The sequence below is a fragment of the Cucurbita pepo genome, chromosome 11 (assembly GCF_057944985.1).
Source record: "Cucurbita pepo subsp. pepo isolate OVF chromosome 11, ASM5794498v1, whole genome shotgun sequence".
NCBI lineage: Eukaryota > Viridiplantae > Streptophyta > Magnoliopsida > Cucurbitales > Cucurbitaceae > Cucurbita > Cucurbita pepo.
The window spans coordinates 1,115,736-1,135,679 of NC_141808.1; the positions used below are offsets into that span (position 1 = coordinate 1,115,736).

Genomic DNA, 19,944 nt, shown 5'->3' on the forward strand with positions numbered 1-19,944 from the left:
TATATATATATATATATTTTTTTTTTTTAAATGATAAAACTCCCCAAAACCCCCGACGATATTGCATAGAACAAAACATTCCATCCATAATACCAAAAATTGCCTTTCCCTCTTTCAGATCTGAACCGCTGCATTTGCTCGACACGTCCTGTTGAGCTGATTGTCGTCCCCAAATCCCTAATTCCACTATCAACTCCCTTTCCTCTGCTTCTATTCCTTCTCATATTACTGAGTTCTCACCTTCTTCTCGCGGGGTTTTTTTTTTTCTTTTTCTGTTTCATTCTTCGATTCGATCGTTGCTGCATTGTGGAATGTGGGTTTCCTCAGAAGATCTAGGGTTTATATCACCGGATAGCTACGGCCTATATGCGATTTTCAGATCAGGTACTTGAATCTCTGATGATTAATTGTTATGATGTTTGCTGCCTTCTTCTATATATTTTGCCATTTCTGTGGTTGAACGATTGATACGAATCTCAGAGGACGAACGCTTGGGATGGAGATTGTACTAAAAGAGAAGGATGCTGCGGATTGGGTTTATAGAGGCGAAGGAGCCGCTAATCTTGTCCTTGCATATACTGGCTCCTCTCCAGCTTTTGTATGTTGAACCCCTGTCGCTCCTTTCTCTTATTACATATAGATAAAAAAACACGATTGTCATGAGGATGAATTTGGCAGTTTCTACGTTGTTACAGATACTTGTCTGTAGTTGCAAGTTTGTGACTGGGAAATGGGGCATTGGATAGCCAGGAAATTCTTGACAATTTCCTTTTCTTTACGTATATAGCAGATGATAATCTAAATGAAGGGATGGTTTGGATTCAACCTACAAAAGAGAGAGCATTACTTTGGGGATTTAAACTTTTTTGGGGACTAACTATTCTTCTTGATATAGATTGGAAAAGTTATGCGTATACAAAAGGCTTCTATCAATGGATCACAGCATGCGAGGACTCCGACCGCATTTTCCAAATACGAATACTTGTTGTGGGGTGACATAGGGAACCTTGTCTCATCCGCTGATAGGGACACTGCTGCCCAAACCTTTGTGCAGCGTGTAATGAGCCCTTTATTGGGTTCCAAACACGTTGATTCTGGTGTATGTTTTTCCTTTGCTCTTTAAGTGGATTGATATATTTCAGAAATACAGCTGATTGTATACTTTTTCTTTTCATAGAATTCTACCATTAAAAGTGTTGCAAAACTGAATACAAATTTCTGAGCGTGGTATATCTTTACACTCGCAGAAACTTGTCTTAGTAACCAGAGAATTTCTAGAGTTGGCAGAGAAGAATGTAAATAGTGAACGCCCATCTTGGAGGGTAGATGCTGGAAAGATTGATACCCATCGTGATTATGTTCTTATAATATCTGATCATTCCATTTTCCCTCACGGTAATATTACATTTTCTACAATGTTCTATTAAATACCAATGTACCGTTGCATTTTCTTATAACGAAGAGGACAACCTGCCTGTATACTCTGTCTGATTAGTCATTGGTCCAGTTAAGGTGAAAAAGTTGTCTACATCATCCTATAGAACATATCTTGTTTAAGTAAGGGATTGCTTATTTGTTTTCTGTTATTTTATTTCCAATGGTTCCTTTTCCCCAAGGAATGAACCAAGGGGCAGATAGTAGCTTTTGCACATTATTCATACATGGTTTCCTAGTAGGTTACACATCATAGTAACTTCTTGGAGCTTTTTATGTGCATTGATTTAAATCTGTCTAAGTACTCATGATGTAGGAGTGCCCATTTTGGAGTGACAAAGCTTTCCTAATTCTCTGTTTTCTCAGTGTTGATGCATTGTGGTGTTCCGATTTCTCTCTTTTCTTCATAAGAAAATAAAAAACATGCACCTTCTGAGTTATTTTATAGTTTATTGTGGATGTTTAGGTATTCGTGAAAACTTTTCCATATATGATCTTGATGAATGGTCAATTGCTGTGCTGCATATGAGTTTGCTGATTAGATTGTCTCCATCTTCTGTATGCTCTTGAAAAATATAAGCCAATGGTTTTAGAAAAGGAATAACACTCAAATATACTATGTTTTCCGCTCTTGATTTCCGTTCGAAATGGAATGCTACTTTACCAATTGACTGGCCTTACTTGCAGCCATGATATCAGGCAGATAATGACGTCCTTGTTAATTTTCCCCTTTTGTTTTCCACTTTTTTTTCATTATTTCATTTTGGTGATGGAATTGCTTACGTTTTCTATTTCAGGTGCTTTAGAAGGTGAGCCTTGCATATCTGTCGAGATAAAGGTACTTCTCACTTCTATTGTATTTATTTTTATTTTTTCTTTTTAGCATTGATTAATTTAATTCTGCAAGCATTACTCCAAATGAATGATGAAGTGGCTCTTTTTTAAATTTTTTGTTCTGTTTTCTTCTTACCCCAATAGCCAAAATGTGGGTTTCTCCCATTCTCAAGGTTCATAACCCATGGCAATGCGGTTAAGAGGTGTATGACTCGTTTCAGAATGCACCAAGCCCTTAAGTTGCATCAAGAAGAGGTAATCTTTCTTCATTGTTTCAATGAATTTAACTGTCTTAATTTATTATTTCCTAATTTAGTTTGCATCACCGTTGCAATTTATTTATTTTGTAGATATCAGAGTTCAGTGATTATGATCCACTTGATCTCTTCTCTGGATCCAAGGACCGTATACTTAAAGCAATTAAGGATCTTTTTTCCACGCCTCAAAACAACTTTCGAGTGTTCTATAATGGCTCTCTTATATTTGGGGCATTGGGTGGTTCTGCAGAGAATACTGACGTTATTGTTGGAGAAGCATTTGAAGATGCACTCAAGTCTGTCATCCTGGCAGATGATGGTCTATGCACTACTAGCTTGCTACAGCTTGTCACTGAAACTTTATATAAATCTGGAGTTCTGGATCGACTTCTTGAAGTCCAGAAGCTTGACAGTTTGGACATAGAAGGTGCTATTCATGCATATTATGATGTAATTTCAGAGCCTTGTGTGGTTTGTGGACAGTTGAATGAAGATGAAGAATTGCATAGATATGCCTCTTTGCATTCCCTTCCTCTTGATCAAAGCTTAAAGATTGTCAAAAACTTTTTGATAGCTGCTACTGCCAAAGACTGTAGCTTGATGATTAGTTTTAGGCCAAGAGAAGGGAAAGAATGGGGTTCTTCGAATAACACAATACGCCTTGAATCAACAGGGCAATTTTTTGATTATAAGGTACATATAATTCATCTTTTCATTCTTTTTATTTCAAAAAGATTATTTGAAAGCATTTTATGTTATAATTCTTCCAATTGATATCCTTGCCACTCGAGAGTAAATATTTATGAATGAGGAAAGAGAGAGTCTGCTTTTAGAAATAGTTATGAACATTGAAATCAAGCAAGCGTTACATAACTATTTGGCATTTTTATGATAAAATTTATCAGGAGTCACCAATATGGATCTTTTCATTTCAATGATATTTTTGCTACTGCTTCTCTTTGGGTTTGTGTAAAATATTTGCCATTTGCTTCAGTTATGAGCTTTATTCAATTCACCGTGTGCTTGAAAACCAAATCAGTCCAAATCTAAGCATACAAAAAGAAGTATTTATCAGTATCCTGAGTTGATTTTTCTCCACTTCAAGGTGTCCAATTTGTGAGGTGAAAAATTACCTGCTTACAATATTTCAGGTACACTTCATTGACTTGGATCTAAAACCAATGAAGAAGATGGAAGAATATTATGAACTGGATAAGAAGATAGTGGGTCTCTACAGGAAAATAGAGAAAGGGAAAGTAGGTGATATTCAAATGCAAAATTATATGAGACTAAGGTTGGAAAGTAGATCCAATATTAAGAAACAATTTCCTCATTGAGGATTTACTTATGTATGTGGTAAGTTCAATACTTTGCTTTCCTTACCATAATTATTACAGTGCCTGTTCTGGAATTTTAGTTACAGGCTAATCTATATGTACTACTTTACTTTATTTGTTTATTGCTCTCACATGATTCGCCCTACTAATCCTCAGATAGACTTTTGCCCATCCCAAAGCTAGTTCTAAGTGACAATGAGAATTTTGATTTATTAAATTATTAAGTTTTATACTTTGAGGCTTGAACTCAGGGAAGGTTACTTTAAATATTCTATGCTTTTACTACTAGAGCCACCCAATGCAGATTATGATTAACATGTATATTTTCCATACATTTACTTGTTTACCTGGCATCTTGCCTTGATTTATTCATACATGCATCCTTTAGGAAATTTTCTTAGCATTCAGGATACAGAAGTTTGAAATTATTACCACAAAATTGCAAGTATATACATTTTTTCGGATTGATTGTACTTGCTTGATATCTGTAATATAATTGAATATCATTAATGTTTACAGAATACTGGAGATACGGGGTTTGTGTTGCCCATGTCTATATCTGGACCTTCAGATAAAGGATTTATGGGGCATGCTTAAGTGGTGTGTATCATGGTCCAATACAATGGCTGCTCTTGGCTGCACCCATCCCTAAAAAATGAGCGATTGAAAAGGTTACTCTCTAGCATCCTTTGACATTATTTGTATTTATTTGCGTGCATGAAAATAAAAAATCTGTCAAGAATTTCCTTCAAGGGGAAGAAATATCTCATAAAAGTGGATCAGTTAGTGTGGCAAAATATAAGAATGGGAGAATTTCATTGGATGTTATTTTTAGTGACATCATTTTCAAGTTAATTATATTCAAGTTTTTAAAAAAAAAAAAAAAAAAAAAAAATTCGCATCCACTTGCATTTGCTTTTATTCTCTGCTCCCTTCTGATCATTAACAATTTCCTCCACTGCTTCCTCCCCTCCTTGCTTTCTGGCACATGGAGGATCCGTCGTGAGGACGCCCTCAAACATTAAGTCTTACAATATTGTTGGCCTGTTGACCTGATTTCTATGGATGAAGAGATATTATTGGATTTGTTGAACCTTTATTTATGTTCTAAAAACCAGTCCCCTTGTTTAGTAGGGAAGAAGCTTTGGGATTTTCTTAATCCTCCCTCTCAAAAGCGAAACAAATAAGGGGGATTAAACCTCCTCTCTCTGCCACAGCTCGGCAACCATAGCTACATTTCATAATGCATAACGCTATTGTACCTGTGAACTCGTTCCAATCCCATCCGATTTCGGTCATTATTCAAGCTCGTAATTTGCTAGTTGCCTTCTGATTTTGATCGTCTTCTGTTGGCAGGTGTGAAAAAGAAGAAGGGAAATCAACCAAGAAACTAGAAGCTTTTTAAAAAGAGATGTAACTGGCATAGTAGCGGGCACACTGCAGGCTGCAGTGTGATGCCTCAGCGCGTCAAGATGATCAGAGCCCTGATTTGATGAAGGGCTAAACTGTAGGGGGGAGCCATGTGTAGTATAATGTTACGTTCTGAAGGGGAGTTGGGCATTCAAGGAAAGGACAAGAAGACAAAAGACAACAAGGGACATAGTAGGGGGAAAATAAAATCGAGGGATTGAGGACGATATCATGCTTCTGATATAAACCTCATTTTCCCTTCCATCTTCATGTTTATATGGATATCATCAATTTATTAGACAATTGAAGTGAAATTTGACTTCTAGGATCCCTACTCTGTTCTTTGTTTCTTTTTTGTTTCTTCAATTCAACCAATCTATTGATATACATTTAAAATTGAAGTATTTAAGTATTTTTTTTTTTTCAGGTACTAAGATTAAGTACAAGGACAAACATCAAAATCTTGATTATTATCTCATAAAGGTAAATTACTTAACAAAACTAAGGGCATTTCCAAGCACAATTGATGACACCTTTGGGCCATTTTAAACATTTTGATATCACATTGTTCAATGGACCTTAAAGCTCATGGAGTAAAAGATCGTCAACAAGGGCGTTCTAGTGCATCATAGATTTTTATCCAAGACTAGCATCATTTAATGATGCCACCTGAATCACTAGAAATGCCACCTGAATCACTAGAAAGATGTAAAGTATATAGCTAGGCCAGAGCAGGCTACCATGAGAAGAGTATTTACCCTTGTTTCAGTAGCGTTTTGACTCTGTATAATATGACAGGTCATTACAGTGTGAGAGATGAATACATATAGTCAATCGCTAAAAAGAAAACCCTCCGTCGGTACTGAAACAATATTATATAACTTCCTAACATTTAGGATCTGATCCTGTAGCAAGAAAACAGAAGTGAGGACAACAGCTAGCTCAGAAGGCAAATTGTACAAATGGTCTCACATAACAAAGGTCCTATGATAAGGTTGCATAACATTCCTGAAGAACAACTAGAAAGTTGTGATATAAATATACTTGGACGTAAAAATGTACACTTACTATTAATGAAAGAGTGACACAAATGTATCGGTACGTTATTAGACTACATAAGAGAATGGGGGAAAAAAAACTATCAAAAGAATGAATAATCAGCTGAAAATGCCCTCTTAATACTTACAGTTTGAAGAATTTCTGGATTCAATCAAAAGCTCCGACAAAAAAACGATGCTGTATCAGTAAGTAGAATTGCATTCCCAACTTCATGATGTCTTTTGTCTCTTCTTCAATGAGGATTCATATTCTAGCTCTATTCCCTGTTCCAGCTCCTTTTCTATCCATGCTTCGCCGTCAACGTCCGAGCTCATCGGCTGTACCTCCGTTGTGCTTGTAGTTCTACAGAGTCGTCTTCTCTTTATTGCCTCTCTGATTTGACATAAGTTTATCTTTTTGTAGTCCTTAGACATAGAAATAGGAGCAGTTTTTGACTGTTTGATCTGATCAGGATAATTTTCTTCAGTATTCTGACAAATCCCAGTATCACCATTGTCAATGGCACTACTTGAACTCCCAGTATCGCTTGTTTGGCAGGGTAAAACTTCCACAGGACTAATGCGGTAATTCACATTTTGCTGATTGTGGCAACGACTAGGCGTTACAGACTTGTTGCAGTGACTGGCCTCCCTAATGGCTTCGTGACTATCGAGATGATCAGAAATCGTCACGCTTGATATACATGATTGGGAACTATCAACTCTTGTCTGTCCATCTAAAGCTTCTGGCTTATGATTCTTCTCTTTTGAAGGTGGTAGGCTTTGTTTTCTATCTTTTTCAAATAACTTCAACATTTGGTGTATAACCTCTGAAAGGAATTCCAAAGAACATTTGGTAAATGCTCTCAAGTAGCAACAGTAAAATAGAGGGGTAAGAGGCATATGTATATAATGGGGAAAATGGTACAGATAACTTCCATTCCCTTTCCTTATTTAGTGAAAAATATATAATTACCAACTCTTTTACATTGATTTACTACTGAGATATCATATATATCATGCTCATTTGAAGCCAAAAACTAGCAAGACAGAACAAATACGAGTACAAAGATCAAGTTTAGCAACCTTGTAACTGTTTTGGCGAAACATCGAACTCCATCCACCAAGCCTTTCCCTCGTTCGAAGGCAATTTTACTTGTTGAAATTTGGAAGCAAGGAATATCGAACCTGCAGCGATATAATGGGGTTTGTACTCCAAGCACAGTGTTGTATAAAGCCTACAAGTTCCATGATGATGACATTAATCTCTAAAAGATGATCCTAGTTTGATGTAAACAGAAACTTGATGAGTATGATGAAGTCCTTTACCAATCATTTACAAAATTCCAAGCCACCTTCCCAAGATCCGCAGCCATTCCCAATTTTTTTAAAGTAGCAACAAGTGGCTTGTAGGGAAGCTGAATGTCAACATCAAATGCAAGTGTTGACAATATAAGCCTCTCACTAATCAAGACTAATTCCTTTTGTTTGTTGAAAACTTCCTACAGGCATAATGTTGTATTCAGCCATCCGATTATTTCCTTTATAATATGCAGAGTGATCAATCACTTAAACATAATTGTTAAAGAAGATAACAGGCAGAGTACGTACTTTTTGTCTAATTCTTTTAGAGGCAGAAGGATCCCGTTTGAATATCAACTCAAAAGCCACAACGACGACATCATTCAGAAACCGTGGTGTCTCTTCAATCTTACAGGCAAGAAAGATACCTGCTGTTCCGATTGTCTGCGACAAATTATACATGTTTGAGTTACAAGACAAAATCCCATCCAATTGTCATAAATCCTTTCCAGATGATGTGGGTTGTGATATTAAAAAAGAAAAAAAGAAGAAAAGGAAGATTTTGAATGACCTTTTCCTTATTTAATCTTTTGCTTCAAAGTTACGTTTTTCTTTTCAAGGAAAAAAATCAGGGTGCAGCCCTGGAACTTAAAGATTTTTCGATGTCTATGGAAACCTAATAAAGGAAAAGGAAATAGTTCTTCGGATCAATGGCTATTCTGGAATCACTGAGCCAAAGCCCTTCCATTCTTAAATGAGATTGAAAATCAATCTCTCAGATGGAAGCGATGGAGTAAGCTTCAAATTTCTGGCGTTTTTCATTATCAAAGTTTGCGGCAGATGATGGAAGCCCTAGACTTTCAACCCCCCCAAGTCGTAATAAATTAGAATCAAAGAATGGAGGAGCCTAAACTACTAGTTGTATGGAACTGAGGTGGGAGAGGTTCTGGGGATACCAGAAGATGTCTTAAGAACTTACCAGCAATGGGAGAAAAAGAGAAGAAAATGAAGAGGAGGAATGTAGAACATGAGAGAAAAGAAGCAAGACAGGAAAAATTAAATAGTCACCTAGACCAAAAATTGATATAAAATTTATCAAAATTGTCAAATCACATAAAAGCTGCCACATCATCTTTCCATTAGTCAACTAATGGTTAAACAAGCTCAAAGACCATTTAAAACAATTTTGATACTTCAGAGACTAAATAGACACCTCACACAAACCTCATGGAGCAAAAGTATATTTTGACCAATCCAAAATAAACCCAAAGAGTTAGATGCGAAGTCATAGTATTCACAACTTTACAGCTTTACAGCGTAATGATGAAATTTTAGGAATGCATAACTAGATTCCATCACATGTGTTGTTTTTTCCTAAGAATGAATAAAGGGTAAAATTTGTGATTTTTTAAGCTGGCTGAGGGAAATTCAATTACTGAAAAGGAGGGTGTTGGATACAGCTGGTTTTGGGAGAGTTCTCAGTTCAAGGTGATAGGCGCTATAGCTACTTTTTAAGGTGATAAACGCTATAGCTACTGGATTACTAGAGGTTATTCTAGGATCCTAGCAAATATTCAGAAATTGGGGTTCAAAATTCATTCTTTCCTTGTGCCTAGATTTTGAAGATACAATGTAAAAGTCTCTTGAATTTTCTTTGCCTTGCTCCTTGTATTAGCTCATTTGAGTACAAGGAATGGATCAAAGGTTGCACATCCAAAGGCCATTCATAACTGGTCCCCAATAATTTCATGTATGCTGTATGGAAAGTTAACTTTCCAACAAAAGTCAATATAATGGTACGGTTAATACATTTTGAAGGTTTAAACTCAACTATAAAACTCCAAAAAAGATGGCCATATCAGTTATGAACCCAAGTTGTTGCAGTTTATGTTTAAAAGTAGAAAAGAAGCACAATCATCCGTTCTCCCATTATTCTTATGGGAGAAAATTTTGGGTCAGTGTTTCAAGGATTCAATTTCACAAGGGTCTTCAACTTGGCAGCAAAAATAATGTTTTTTTTTGAGATTGGTGCATTTAGTAGAAAAAGATGGCTAAATTATCATGGTCAAAGCTACAATCTTTGAGTGGTTTTTGAACAAAAGAGAAATGGTATTAAAGAAAACGAACACTCTAGGAGGAAAGATTCAAGATCATCATACACTATATGGCTTTTTATGAAACTACTAACAAGTTGTTCTAGGTATGATGCTGTTTTTTTTTTTTTTTTTTTCCTTTTAACAAAACTTAAGACAGTTGCATTGTAACTTTTCAAACATCAATGGGCTTACTATAGGATAGGACGATAGAAAACAATTCTTAAACCATTAACTTACCTGCCAGTCATTTTTAGCATGGGACTGACACATATAGAACCGGTGGCATACCATCATGGCACTTGCAATTGTTACTTGAGGCCTGAAAGGTATATAAATCACAAATCAGCACATCCACGTGAAAAATTGGAACTAGTCCTGATTTGCTATAAGATAAAATATTATATAAAACTAAAATCATCAATATTTAAACAACACAAACTGGTCGTCAAAAAACAAAACACCAGATCCATTCCTCTAGAGGCTGGCAAGTGAAGAGAACGGAAATGGCTAGAAAGTTATATGAAGAATCACATTATAAGAAATATTCCTCAGCTAAAAGAATACAGCAGAAGAAATAGTCGAATCTACTTAAATATGAACAGAGTACATTTGAATAAATTTTCTTGTAATAATTGTGAATACTTGAGAGTCAGATGGTGGTGGTGGTGGAGAAAATGGAGAATGATGGGAGGAAGGAGAGACTTTGTTATGCAGATAAGCAAGAAGCACGATGTATACAACAGAAATATAAAATGATGTTCTAGAAATCAGAAACGTGTTAACAGAACATATTTCAGCATTCAACATCAGAAAAGGCATGGTGCTCCTGTTCCAGCCTACTCACCAAGCATGTGTACCCCTATGATCTAGATCCTTGCTCACATATGAGTTTGTGATTCATTCCTTATATGCTCAATTTTCCAATAAAATCAACAACAATGAAATGGTGCTTACTACGGAATCTTTTTGTTCAATGGACCACACCATTCCTGTCATCAACAGTATGTAGTATTCATCTAAAACTATTTTATTATTTGTTCATTATCATTAATTTTTGTGACAAAAAATTAAACACAACGGGGAGAGATGGAAAACTTGGAAAAATTGCAATGTGTTTGGGTGTCGTCTTACGCTAAATAAATAAAAATTCAAATAATATTTTAGAAATAAAAACCCTCCTAAGCTTATTAGACCAACTCCAGTGCAAATTCAAACACAAGCATATCCACATTTCCAGCTGTTCTCTTCCTAGGCTTCCTACTCTGTAAGAAAACTTAATCAAAATGCCCCATGACACTATGAAAGCATTAACTAGCAACAATAATGGACCGAGAAATAGAACTTGTGTGTATGAAAACAGGTGGTGACTAAAGAATGAAGATAACTACAATTAAAGATAGTTTTTAGGAAGTGCCTTGCAAAAATGGGTTAACGAATTTTTTTCTTTGAGCAAGTAAAAAAAAAACGTATTAAATAAATGCAGAAACTGTCACATTTGTAGAAATTATTGAAGCCTTACACTTTCAGCTTCATGCCAAGCTCCTGAAGAAACGAGCAATATGACTTCCGCAGTTGAGACTCTTTCTTGAAATCAACTCCATCCTTCCTGGATGGAGAATGATTTTCAATTTCCTGTTTGGAGAAATACCATTTGCGTGCAGAGATCAGATGCTCTTCCTGCACACAATGACTAGGTGTAGTTCCTGGAATGCCATTCTCAAGATGATTCTGGGGCAGCTGTCTTGCCATGGTCTAACTCTCTCAGCTCATTGAATAGCTTCAAAAAACCGAGCAGTGACCGATGAACAAATGATCATTCTCTTTCCTCAAACATTGAAAAAAAATACCTGTAGAAAAGTAGAGTGGTGAAACTGATAAATCGACTAAAGCATTTAGCTATCACTGCATCACTTGCTATTAAAGCACGGAACTTTCCACTCCATCCCTCTCTTCTCTCTTTCTTATAACCAAAATTAGTTTGCTAAAAAGTGTTCTCAACATCCACCGAAAAATGAAGGCACAAGACTTCTCATTCAGTAGGGCTTAACACTTCGAACATTCTTGTGGAATTCTATGCCAACAAAAATTATACATTAATACTATTCCTACTCATGGAAAGGCACAAGACTTCTCGTTCAGTAGCCAAAAACAAGATCAAAACTAAAATGGAAAGCATTGCCTATACAAAATATGATTGAAAAACCAACTTAGACAAATATACCAAACAAGTTTTTGTTAAAAAGCATAAAACCAAAACTAAAGACGTCAGCTAATCCACCAAAACAGAAATATAAAACCCTACATTGTAACCGTTGAAGTCGTCTTAAGAATCACAAATACGAACAAATTTAAAAAGAAAAAAAAAAAAAAAAAAAAGTCGTCTAAATACTCCAATTACAAGCTAATAACTTTTAGTGAAAACCCCCAAAATTTCAGATTCGAACCATTCTCACTATAAAGACAACCCATTCCACGAATCCTAAAACAACCCATAAATCGTTGCCGCCGCAACCAATCAAGGAACAAAAAAGGGGTAACAATTAGGTAAGGAAGATGAATTACCTGATGAATATCCAGAAGAGAAGCGAATATTCGGGTTGGGAGCGGAGCAGCTTCAAGCTACACCGGAAACCCTAACTTCCGGCCACCGTAGGGAGAAAACAGCTGCAGAAACACTAGATTGGACTGGACTTGAATTGACTCGTTGCTTCGGAACCACGCAAACACGCAAAAGCTTTTAGTCGATGGATCAATGAAATTCTTGGCGGCGAACACAGAGGATGTTCGAGGGTAGAATGTAACACACAACCCGCCGCGCCAAAATCGTAGCTATCGATAATGCAAGGTTTTGTAAATTCCTTTTTTATTTACTTCTAAATACATAAGGTTTTGTAAGTGATAATTTTAATAATTTTAATATTTTATCTATTTTCAAATTATTTATGAACCCAATATTTACAATTTTTAAACAACCTTAATTCAAAAAACATGATTAATAGTGTCATTATCGCTTTTTAAAATATGAAACAAAACATTCAAATATTTATAATTAAACACGAATAATAAACATAATAATTTTTTAATCAAAAAATGCTTATTCTAAAACCACTCCCAAATATACTATATAAAATTATCTTAAAAGTAATATAAACATCCCGAGCATAGGAAATATCTTCTCTGAGAAAAATGGGGTGGGGACCACCTAATTCTCCCCCACACTGTTTAATATAAATATATTTTCAATCCATGTCTATATTAAATAATAATAATAATAATTAATTTTGAAACGTAATATTATATTTTTTAAATTTTAAAAACTACGTTGTAATTACGGGTAGGTAATTCGATCCCAAAGAATTTTGAGCAACTTCTGCCTTGATATCATAAAAAATAAATGATAAATTTTGTAACATCGAAGAATGAAATAAGTGGTAGGGATGGAGAAGTCTTATCCCGACCCGTGGACATTTCTAGTTGGGTTGGATACATGCATATTCCGGATGAATCCAAATTGGATCTAAGCCCAATTGATATGGGCCGACGGCCCACCGTTTTATTGGGCTTTGGCCCGTGAAATGGCTACTGATGGGGTAAGAGGGAAAGAAATTTGGGCTTTTTGTAACTGGACGGGCCCGTTAAAATATTCGGCCCAGTGGCCCAGAAATCAAATTGGTTTTAATTATTTACACAATTATAATCCGACAAGTATATTACATTTCATTTATTTATTTATTAATTTTTACCCAGGTTAAATGGTAAAATTTTTGAAAATTACACGTCACATATTAAAATTGAAAATTTTCATTAATCGATAAGGTAAAACGTGGCAATTCCAAGACAACAAATTCTTAAATTAAATTAATTAGATGACAAAATATTTTTAATAATAATATTATAACTACCAGTGAGGAATAATTGTATTCATTAAATTGAGTAATATTTCGGATTTAATTGCAACTTTAATAGAGAGTGTAATTATTATTACAATTAATCCTAATGCTCTTATATAGTTTTTTTTTTTTATAATAACATTAATTTGACATTTTTTTAATATTAAAATTTTAATTTTTTTAGAAAACCAAACCAAAAAATTAAACAAAAATGACCAGATTCTACCGTCTTTTTTGTCAACCAATCAAAATAAGCAACATCAGACCCATGTCCGCCGTCAAATGTTGGAGGAAAGTGTCCCACATTGGTTAATTTAGGGAATGGTCATGAGTTTATAATTAAGAATACACTCTCGGTTTAAGGCCTTTTGGGAAGCCCAAAGTAAAGTCATAAGAGCTTCTTCTCAAAGGGGACAATATCATACTAATTGTGGAGCACAGTATCACACTATTGTTTGTAGAGCACATATTCATACTATTGTGAAGAGTCAAAGTGGACAACATCATACTATTGTGGAGAGTCAAAGTGGACAACATCATACTATTGTGGAGAGTCAAAGTGGACAACATCATACTATTGTGGAGAGTCAAAGTGGACAATGTCTAACAACTAAAACACAGCCCACCTCAAGCTTCGGATCAATCAAAGTCAAAGTGGACAGTATCATACTATTGTGGAGAATCAAAGTGGACAATATCATACTATTGTGGAGAGTCGTGTTCGTCTAACAACTAAAACACAGCCCACCTCAAGCTTCGGATCAATCAAAGTGGACAATATCATACTATTGTGGAGAGTCAAAGTGGACAGTATCATACCACTCAAAGTGGACAATATCATACTATTGTGGAGAGTCAAAGTGGACAGTATCATACCACTGTGGAGAGTCGTGTTCGCCTAACAACTAAAACACAGCCCACCTCAAGCTTCGGATCAAACTCCGACGACGACCCTCCGGCTGCCTTCCCTCAGGCGTCCGGTGGAGGGGTAGTAACCTTCAAGAACAATGGCGAGAGCGCGTGAGCCGACGCCCTTCTAAAAAATTAAGGGCTATATTTTATAATCTAGTAAAAGAAAAGGAAAAAAGAAGCGTATAAATTACAATTATTCCCAAAAAAGTTGAACAAGAAATTGGTGGAGGGAATCGGGAAGGTAAAAATCTAGCTTTATCCATATCGATGTCAGTGTAAAGAAAATGGGTCCCATGAAGAAGAGGGTAATAATCCAAATCAAGAGCATTGATTATGTTAGATACCAAATTACATGAGTTAATGAAGGCGGAATCAAAACCCGCGCGCGTGATAGCTATCCATCAAGCCACACGCATGTCCTTATCGCAGCTGCCTCGGTCGAGAGCGAATCTCCTTCCCAGCGCATGGGGCTCAATTTGAACCCATGAGATATCATTTGCAGTCCTAGATGACGGCGACCCATTTGAAAACCCGATCGAATTAGCAAGAATTTATACTCCCACGCTCTCAAATCACTCGATTCCACGCTCTTTGAGCTGGGGTTCTGTTAATTTAGGGGTTTTTTCCCGCTTTCCCCGACTTGGGGTTCTTCTGTTCCTTCCACTTTCTTCGAGGTTTTGGGGCCTAATTTTTAGCGATGTAGCAGGGAACTAAGAACGAGGACTTGGCTGCCGTTTCTTCTCTGGAAAGAACTTTGCTCGTTTAAGAACAAGTGGTGATTGGTAAGAACTTAGCTCGTTTCTGTAGTTTTCACTTAGACATGAGTGTTCCTTGTCTGTTCTAACGTTGTACCTTACATCTGTCTTGTTTTGTTGAGCTTCGTTCTAGCTGTTCATAGTTGCATAATCATGTTCTTGCTGGTTTTGTTTAGTATTCATAGAGATTTGTTTATTTAGGAAGTAAATTCTGTTAGTTTTCCTTTGATTTCCAGTGTATGGCGACCCCAGTTGAGCCTCCAAATGGGGTTAGATCTCAAGGAAAGCATTACTATTCAATGTGGCAGACATTGTTTGAGATTGATACTAAATATGTACCCATTAAGCCTATTGGTCGAGGGGCATATGGCATAGTGTGTTCTTCTGTGAATAGGGAAACCAATGAGAAAGTTGCTATAAAGAGGATACATAATGCGTTCGAGAATCGTATCGATGCCCTCCGAACGTTGCGTGAATTGAAGCTCCTTAGACATCTTCGGCACGAAAACGTCATATGTTTGAAAGATGTGATGATGCCTATCCATAGGAGAAGCTTCAAAGATGTTTATTTGGTTTATGAGCTGATGGATACTGATTTACATCAGATTATTAAGTCTTCTCAAATGCTTACCAATGATCACTGCCAGTATTTTCTCTTTCAGGTTTGCTGTTCTTTGCTTCCTTGTCCAGTTAGTGTATAGCAAAATGTTCCCATTTATTTGTTAATTAGCCACAAATTGTTCTGCTTGTTGCCTTGGTGGTGTGTTTTAACTGAAACGAACGGTTCATCTTGCTCTAATTTGTTCCCGGCCCCGATTCGTGTTATTTATCGCCGTTCATTCTGAATGTGGAATGGTATAGTAACTTTCTTACTATTTTGAACAAAATTGAAAGAAACCTTTTATTTTGATGTTACATTCCCTTTACCTCGAGCGTTTGGTTGTTCTTGTATCAAGCTAAATGTGAGATCCGACATCGGTTGGAGAGGGGAACTAAGCATTCTTTATAAGAGTGGAAATCTCTCTCTAGCAGATGCAACTGTGAGGTTGACGGCGATGCGTAATGGACTAAAGCGGACAATATTTGCTAGTGGTGGGCTTGGGCTGTTACAAATGGTATCAGAGCTAGGCAGTGAGCGGTGTGACAGCGAGGACGCTGGGCCTTGAAAGGGGGGTGGATTGTGAGATCCTACATTAGTTGGACGGGAACAAAGCATTCTTTATAATGGTGTGGAAAACTCGTTGTTTCAAATGGAATCAGAGCTAGGCACTGGGCAGTGTGCCAACGAGAACGCTGGACACCGAATGGGGGTGGATTGTGAGATCCCATATCGATTGGATAGGAGAACGAAACAGTCTTTATAAGGGTGTGGAAACCTCGTTGTTATAAATGGTATCGTAGCTAGGCACTAAATGGTGTGCCAGCGAGAACATTGGGCACTGAAGGGGGGTGGATTGTAAGATTCCACATCGGTTGGAGAGGGGAACAAAGCATTCTTTATAAGGGTGTGGAAACCTCATTGTTACAAATGGAATCAGAGCTAGGCACTGGGCGGTGTGCCAACGAGAACGCTGGTCCCGAAGGGGGGTGGATGGAAAGATCCCACATCGGTTGGAGAGAGGAACGCAGTGGACAATATCTACTAGCGCTCCTAGTATGGAAACTATGGAAACCGCTCCCTAGTAGATGTGTTTTAAAACTGTGAAGCTGACGGCGATATGTAATGGCCGAAGTGGACAATATCTACTAGCGGTGGGCTTAGGTTGTTACACTAAAGCGCCTTCTTGAGATTAGATTTATTAAGATTTGTTCGTATCATCGTGATATCCCAACCCATCCTAGTAAATAGAGATTTTTATTGCATGTGTGACATGTTTATTAGATTAATTTTGGTTAAGTTGCATGATGTTACTATCAATTCAATTGAATAATACACATGCTACACCAACATTCTATTGATTGTATCAACGACAGGAACTAAATAAAAGTATAATTCGAAGTTCGAATTATTTGATTATAGTTTTCGTGTTCTTGCTGCGTATTTCCTGGACCGTGCTTCAATAGGCGTGATGCCGAATTTGTGTAACGTTTGAACTTATTCAAATTTCTTGATGCAGTTGCTCCGAGGACTAAAGTATCTGCATTCTGCGAACATCCTACACCGGGACTTGAAGCCGGGGAACCTCCTTGTCAACGCAAATTGTGACCTTAAGATATGCGATTTCGGGTTAGCACGAACGAGCAATGGAAAGAACCAGTTTATGACAGAGTATGTCGTAACTCGCTGGTATCGAGCCCCAGAACTTCTGCTCTGCTGTGAGAACTACGGGACATCGATCGATGTGTGGTCTGTAGGATGCATCTTTGCCGAGCTTCTCGGTAGGAAACCTATCTTCCCCGGTACAGAATGTTTGAATCAACTCAAATTGATAATTAACATATTGGGTAGCCAAAGAGAGGAAGATCTTGAGTTCATAGACAATCAAAAGGCAAGGAGGTATATAAAATCCCTCCCATACTCTCCAGGGGCTCCTTTGTACCATCTTTATCCGAACGCTCATCCTCTTGCAATCGATCTGCTACAAAAGATGCTCGTTTTCGACCCATCGAAGAGGATTAGTGTAACCGAAGCATTGCAACATCCTTTCATGTCGCCACTGTATGATCCGAACATCAATCCTCCAGCTCAGGTCCCGATCGATCTTGACATAGACGAGGAGCTAGGTGAAGAAATGATACGAGAGATGATGTGGAAAGAAATGCTTCATTACCATCCCGAAGATCTGGAAAAACATGCTGAAATGACATGTTTTCATCCCGAACCTACTTCGAGTAGTACTGCGGTGTATTCTTGACCAAATCTCGTTTTGATCCAGTTTCGAGGCCTTGGAACGTGGTGATGGCTGTCCCATTTCGTTCATGTATCGAATAGCTCGGTAAGTATCTAGTAACTTTCTTCTGCTGACCTGCCCGCGTCGCCTAGGGAGAATGATGGTCCTGTAATAATTAATAATCTAGAAACAAGCATGCACCTGAGGTTTTTCTGTTACAGCATGTCTGTCTGTCTGGTATACAAGAACCTTGTTTGGTTGGTCTTAGGTATGCTGGTTTGGATTATGGAACATGTTTCTGTCTGTGAATTAGAATGTTTCTTAGATGCTGTTTTGCTTGCAAGGTAACGTTTTGATTGTTGATCTATGCTCGTATATTGATCGTTATCATGATTTTGATTTCTACATATAGATACGATGACTTTAAGTTTATGAATTAACGTGCTAAGTGATCGTGTATTTAAGCCACAAAAGTTGTCTGAGGCAAGTGTTAAGTGAACGGATGCTAGGTGAAACAGTAGCCGTGACTAAAACGATTATTTTTTGAAAGTTCAAGGATCAACGTAGTTATTTTACTAAATTAAAAATTTTAAGAGTTCATGGACTAAAATAAAATAAACTTGAAAATTCAAAGACCGAGAGAGTAAAGCTATACCCTAGTTCGGTTCGAACAATCGAGCTCCTTTGTAGCTGATGATGGGCATTGTTTTGGTCTGAAATTGTGGATGGCTGTACTAATGTTGGGCTTTCCTCGATCATGCTGAACTCTTCACGCAACCTCTCAACTATCTCTGAAGTTTCAGACACTTCTCAAGAGGTTTCTATACCATTATAAATAATATTTCGTTTCCATCTCCAATCGATGTGGGATCTCTCAATCTACCCCTCTTGGAGGCTAGTAAGACTCTAACCCATATGGGGTCTCTCAATCCACCCCCTTTGGGGCCTAGCGTCCTTGCTGGCACACCGTCCAGTGTCTAGCTCTGATATCACCTATAACAGTCCGAGGTCACCACTAGCAGATATTGTCCACTTTAGCTAGTTACGTATCACTATCAGTCTCATGGTTTTAAAACACGTCTATTAGGGAAGAGATTTCTACACCCTTGTAAGAAATGTTTCGTTCCCTTCTTCAATCGATGTAAGATCTCTCACATGCATATAGTAACGATCTTATTCTCAAAGGTAAAAGTAGGGCCGATAAACTATGTTGAACGTTACGATTTGTCATAGATAGTGGACTCCAAGGGGTTTGGCACTAAAATGCTATCCACGTTGCAATCCTTCATTAGAAGGGGACAAGGAAGTTTGTGGTTCTTCTCCATGAAGCTTAAAAGGACAATGGAATAGAGGTTCACAAATGCCGTTGACTTCCATACAGTTTTACCAGACATGGCATGAGCACAATGAATCTCAGCTTTTAAAATTCTTTATTCCCAAAGGAATCAGAATATTCCTATTTATTACATAATTAAATTTAAATCCAAAATCCAACCTATATTAGATTAAAATGATGCAATTACTTCATTAATTGCGTATTTTAGTAAGTAATTATGAAAAATTAGTTCAAAATTAAGACTAAAAATAGAGAGTTAAGAGACATTTAAGCCTTGAAATTGAGAGTTTCTCAAAAGTCAAAAGTAAAAGTAAAAAGACTATTTTGCCCCACAAACCGACCACCATGTCTTTTCAAGTATTTATGGATTATTAAAAGTATATAAAAAAAAAACATTGTCAAATGTTTTTTAATGTTTTAATTGACGAAATTAGCTATATTTGCATTAACAATTATGATTTTATGGTCAAAGAAAAAAAATTCTGTCTTTTTTAAATTAATAATTTGTGAGAA

The 19,944-nt window shown here is 36.8% G+C and overlaps 3 protein-coding genes across 4 annotated transcripts; 2 read left to right on the forward strand and 1 right to left on the reverse strand.

The window, feature by feature from the left end:
• Window positions 1-49: 49 nt before the first annotated feature.
• LOC111805829 (inositol-pentakisphosphate 2-kinase-like) lies at window positions 50-3,982 on the forward strand. Its single transcript, XM_023691071.2, is given in 9 exon segments — window positions 50-384; window positions 481-598; window positions 896-1,099; window positions 1,248-1,395; window positions 2,232-2,272; window positions 2,413-2,523; window positions 2,619-3,218; window positions 3,677-3,788; window positions 3,791-3,982. Coding segments are annotated over 8 exon segments (1,359 nt in total). The 5' UTR covers window positions 50-384; window positions 481-496; the 3' UTR covers window positions 3,832-3,982.
• Window positions 3,983-6,281: 2,299 nt separating this feature from the next.
• LOC111805828 (cyclin-T1-3) lies at window positions 6,282-12,568 on the reverse strand. Of its 2 annotated transcripts, none has more exons than XM_087128186.1 (7): window positions 12,270-12,568; window positions 11,227-11,484; window positions 9,945-10,026; window positions 7,921-8,055; window positions 7,639-7,811; window positions 7,396-7,547; window positions 6,282-7,139 (listed from the first exon to the last, which is right to left on the reverse strand). In XM_087128186.1, exons 2-7 carry the CDS (start codon window positions 11,454-11,456, stop codon window positions 6,541-6,543), a joined length of 1,371 nt encoding a protein of 456 aa, XP_086984312.1. In that variant the 5' UTR covers window positions 11,457-11,484; window positions 12,270-12,568; the 3' UTR covers window positions 6,282-6,540. The 2 variants fall into 2 exon arrangements, with proteins under 2 accessions (XP_086984312.1, XP_023546838.1); XM_023691070.2 differs by having other exon boundaries at window positions 11,227-11,554.
• A 2,321-nt stretch (window positions 12,569-14,889) lies between these two features.
• LOC111805238 (mitogen-activated protein kinase homolog NTF3) lies at window positions 14,890-18,462 on the forward strand. The gene is made up of 3 exons (XM_023690211.2): window positions 14,890-15,291; window positions 15,501-15,926; window positions 17,382-18,462. The coding sequence occupies exons 2-3, from the start codon at window positions 15,504-15,506 to the stop codon at window positions 18,117-18,119; spliced, it is 1,161 nt and encodes a 386-aa protein (XP_023545979.1). The 5' UTR covers window positions 14,890-15,291; window positions 15,501-15,503; the 3' UTR covers window positions 18,120-18,462.
• Window positions 18,463-19,944: the final 1,482 nt, after the last annotated feature.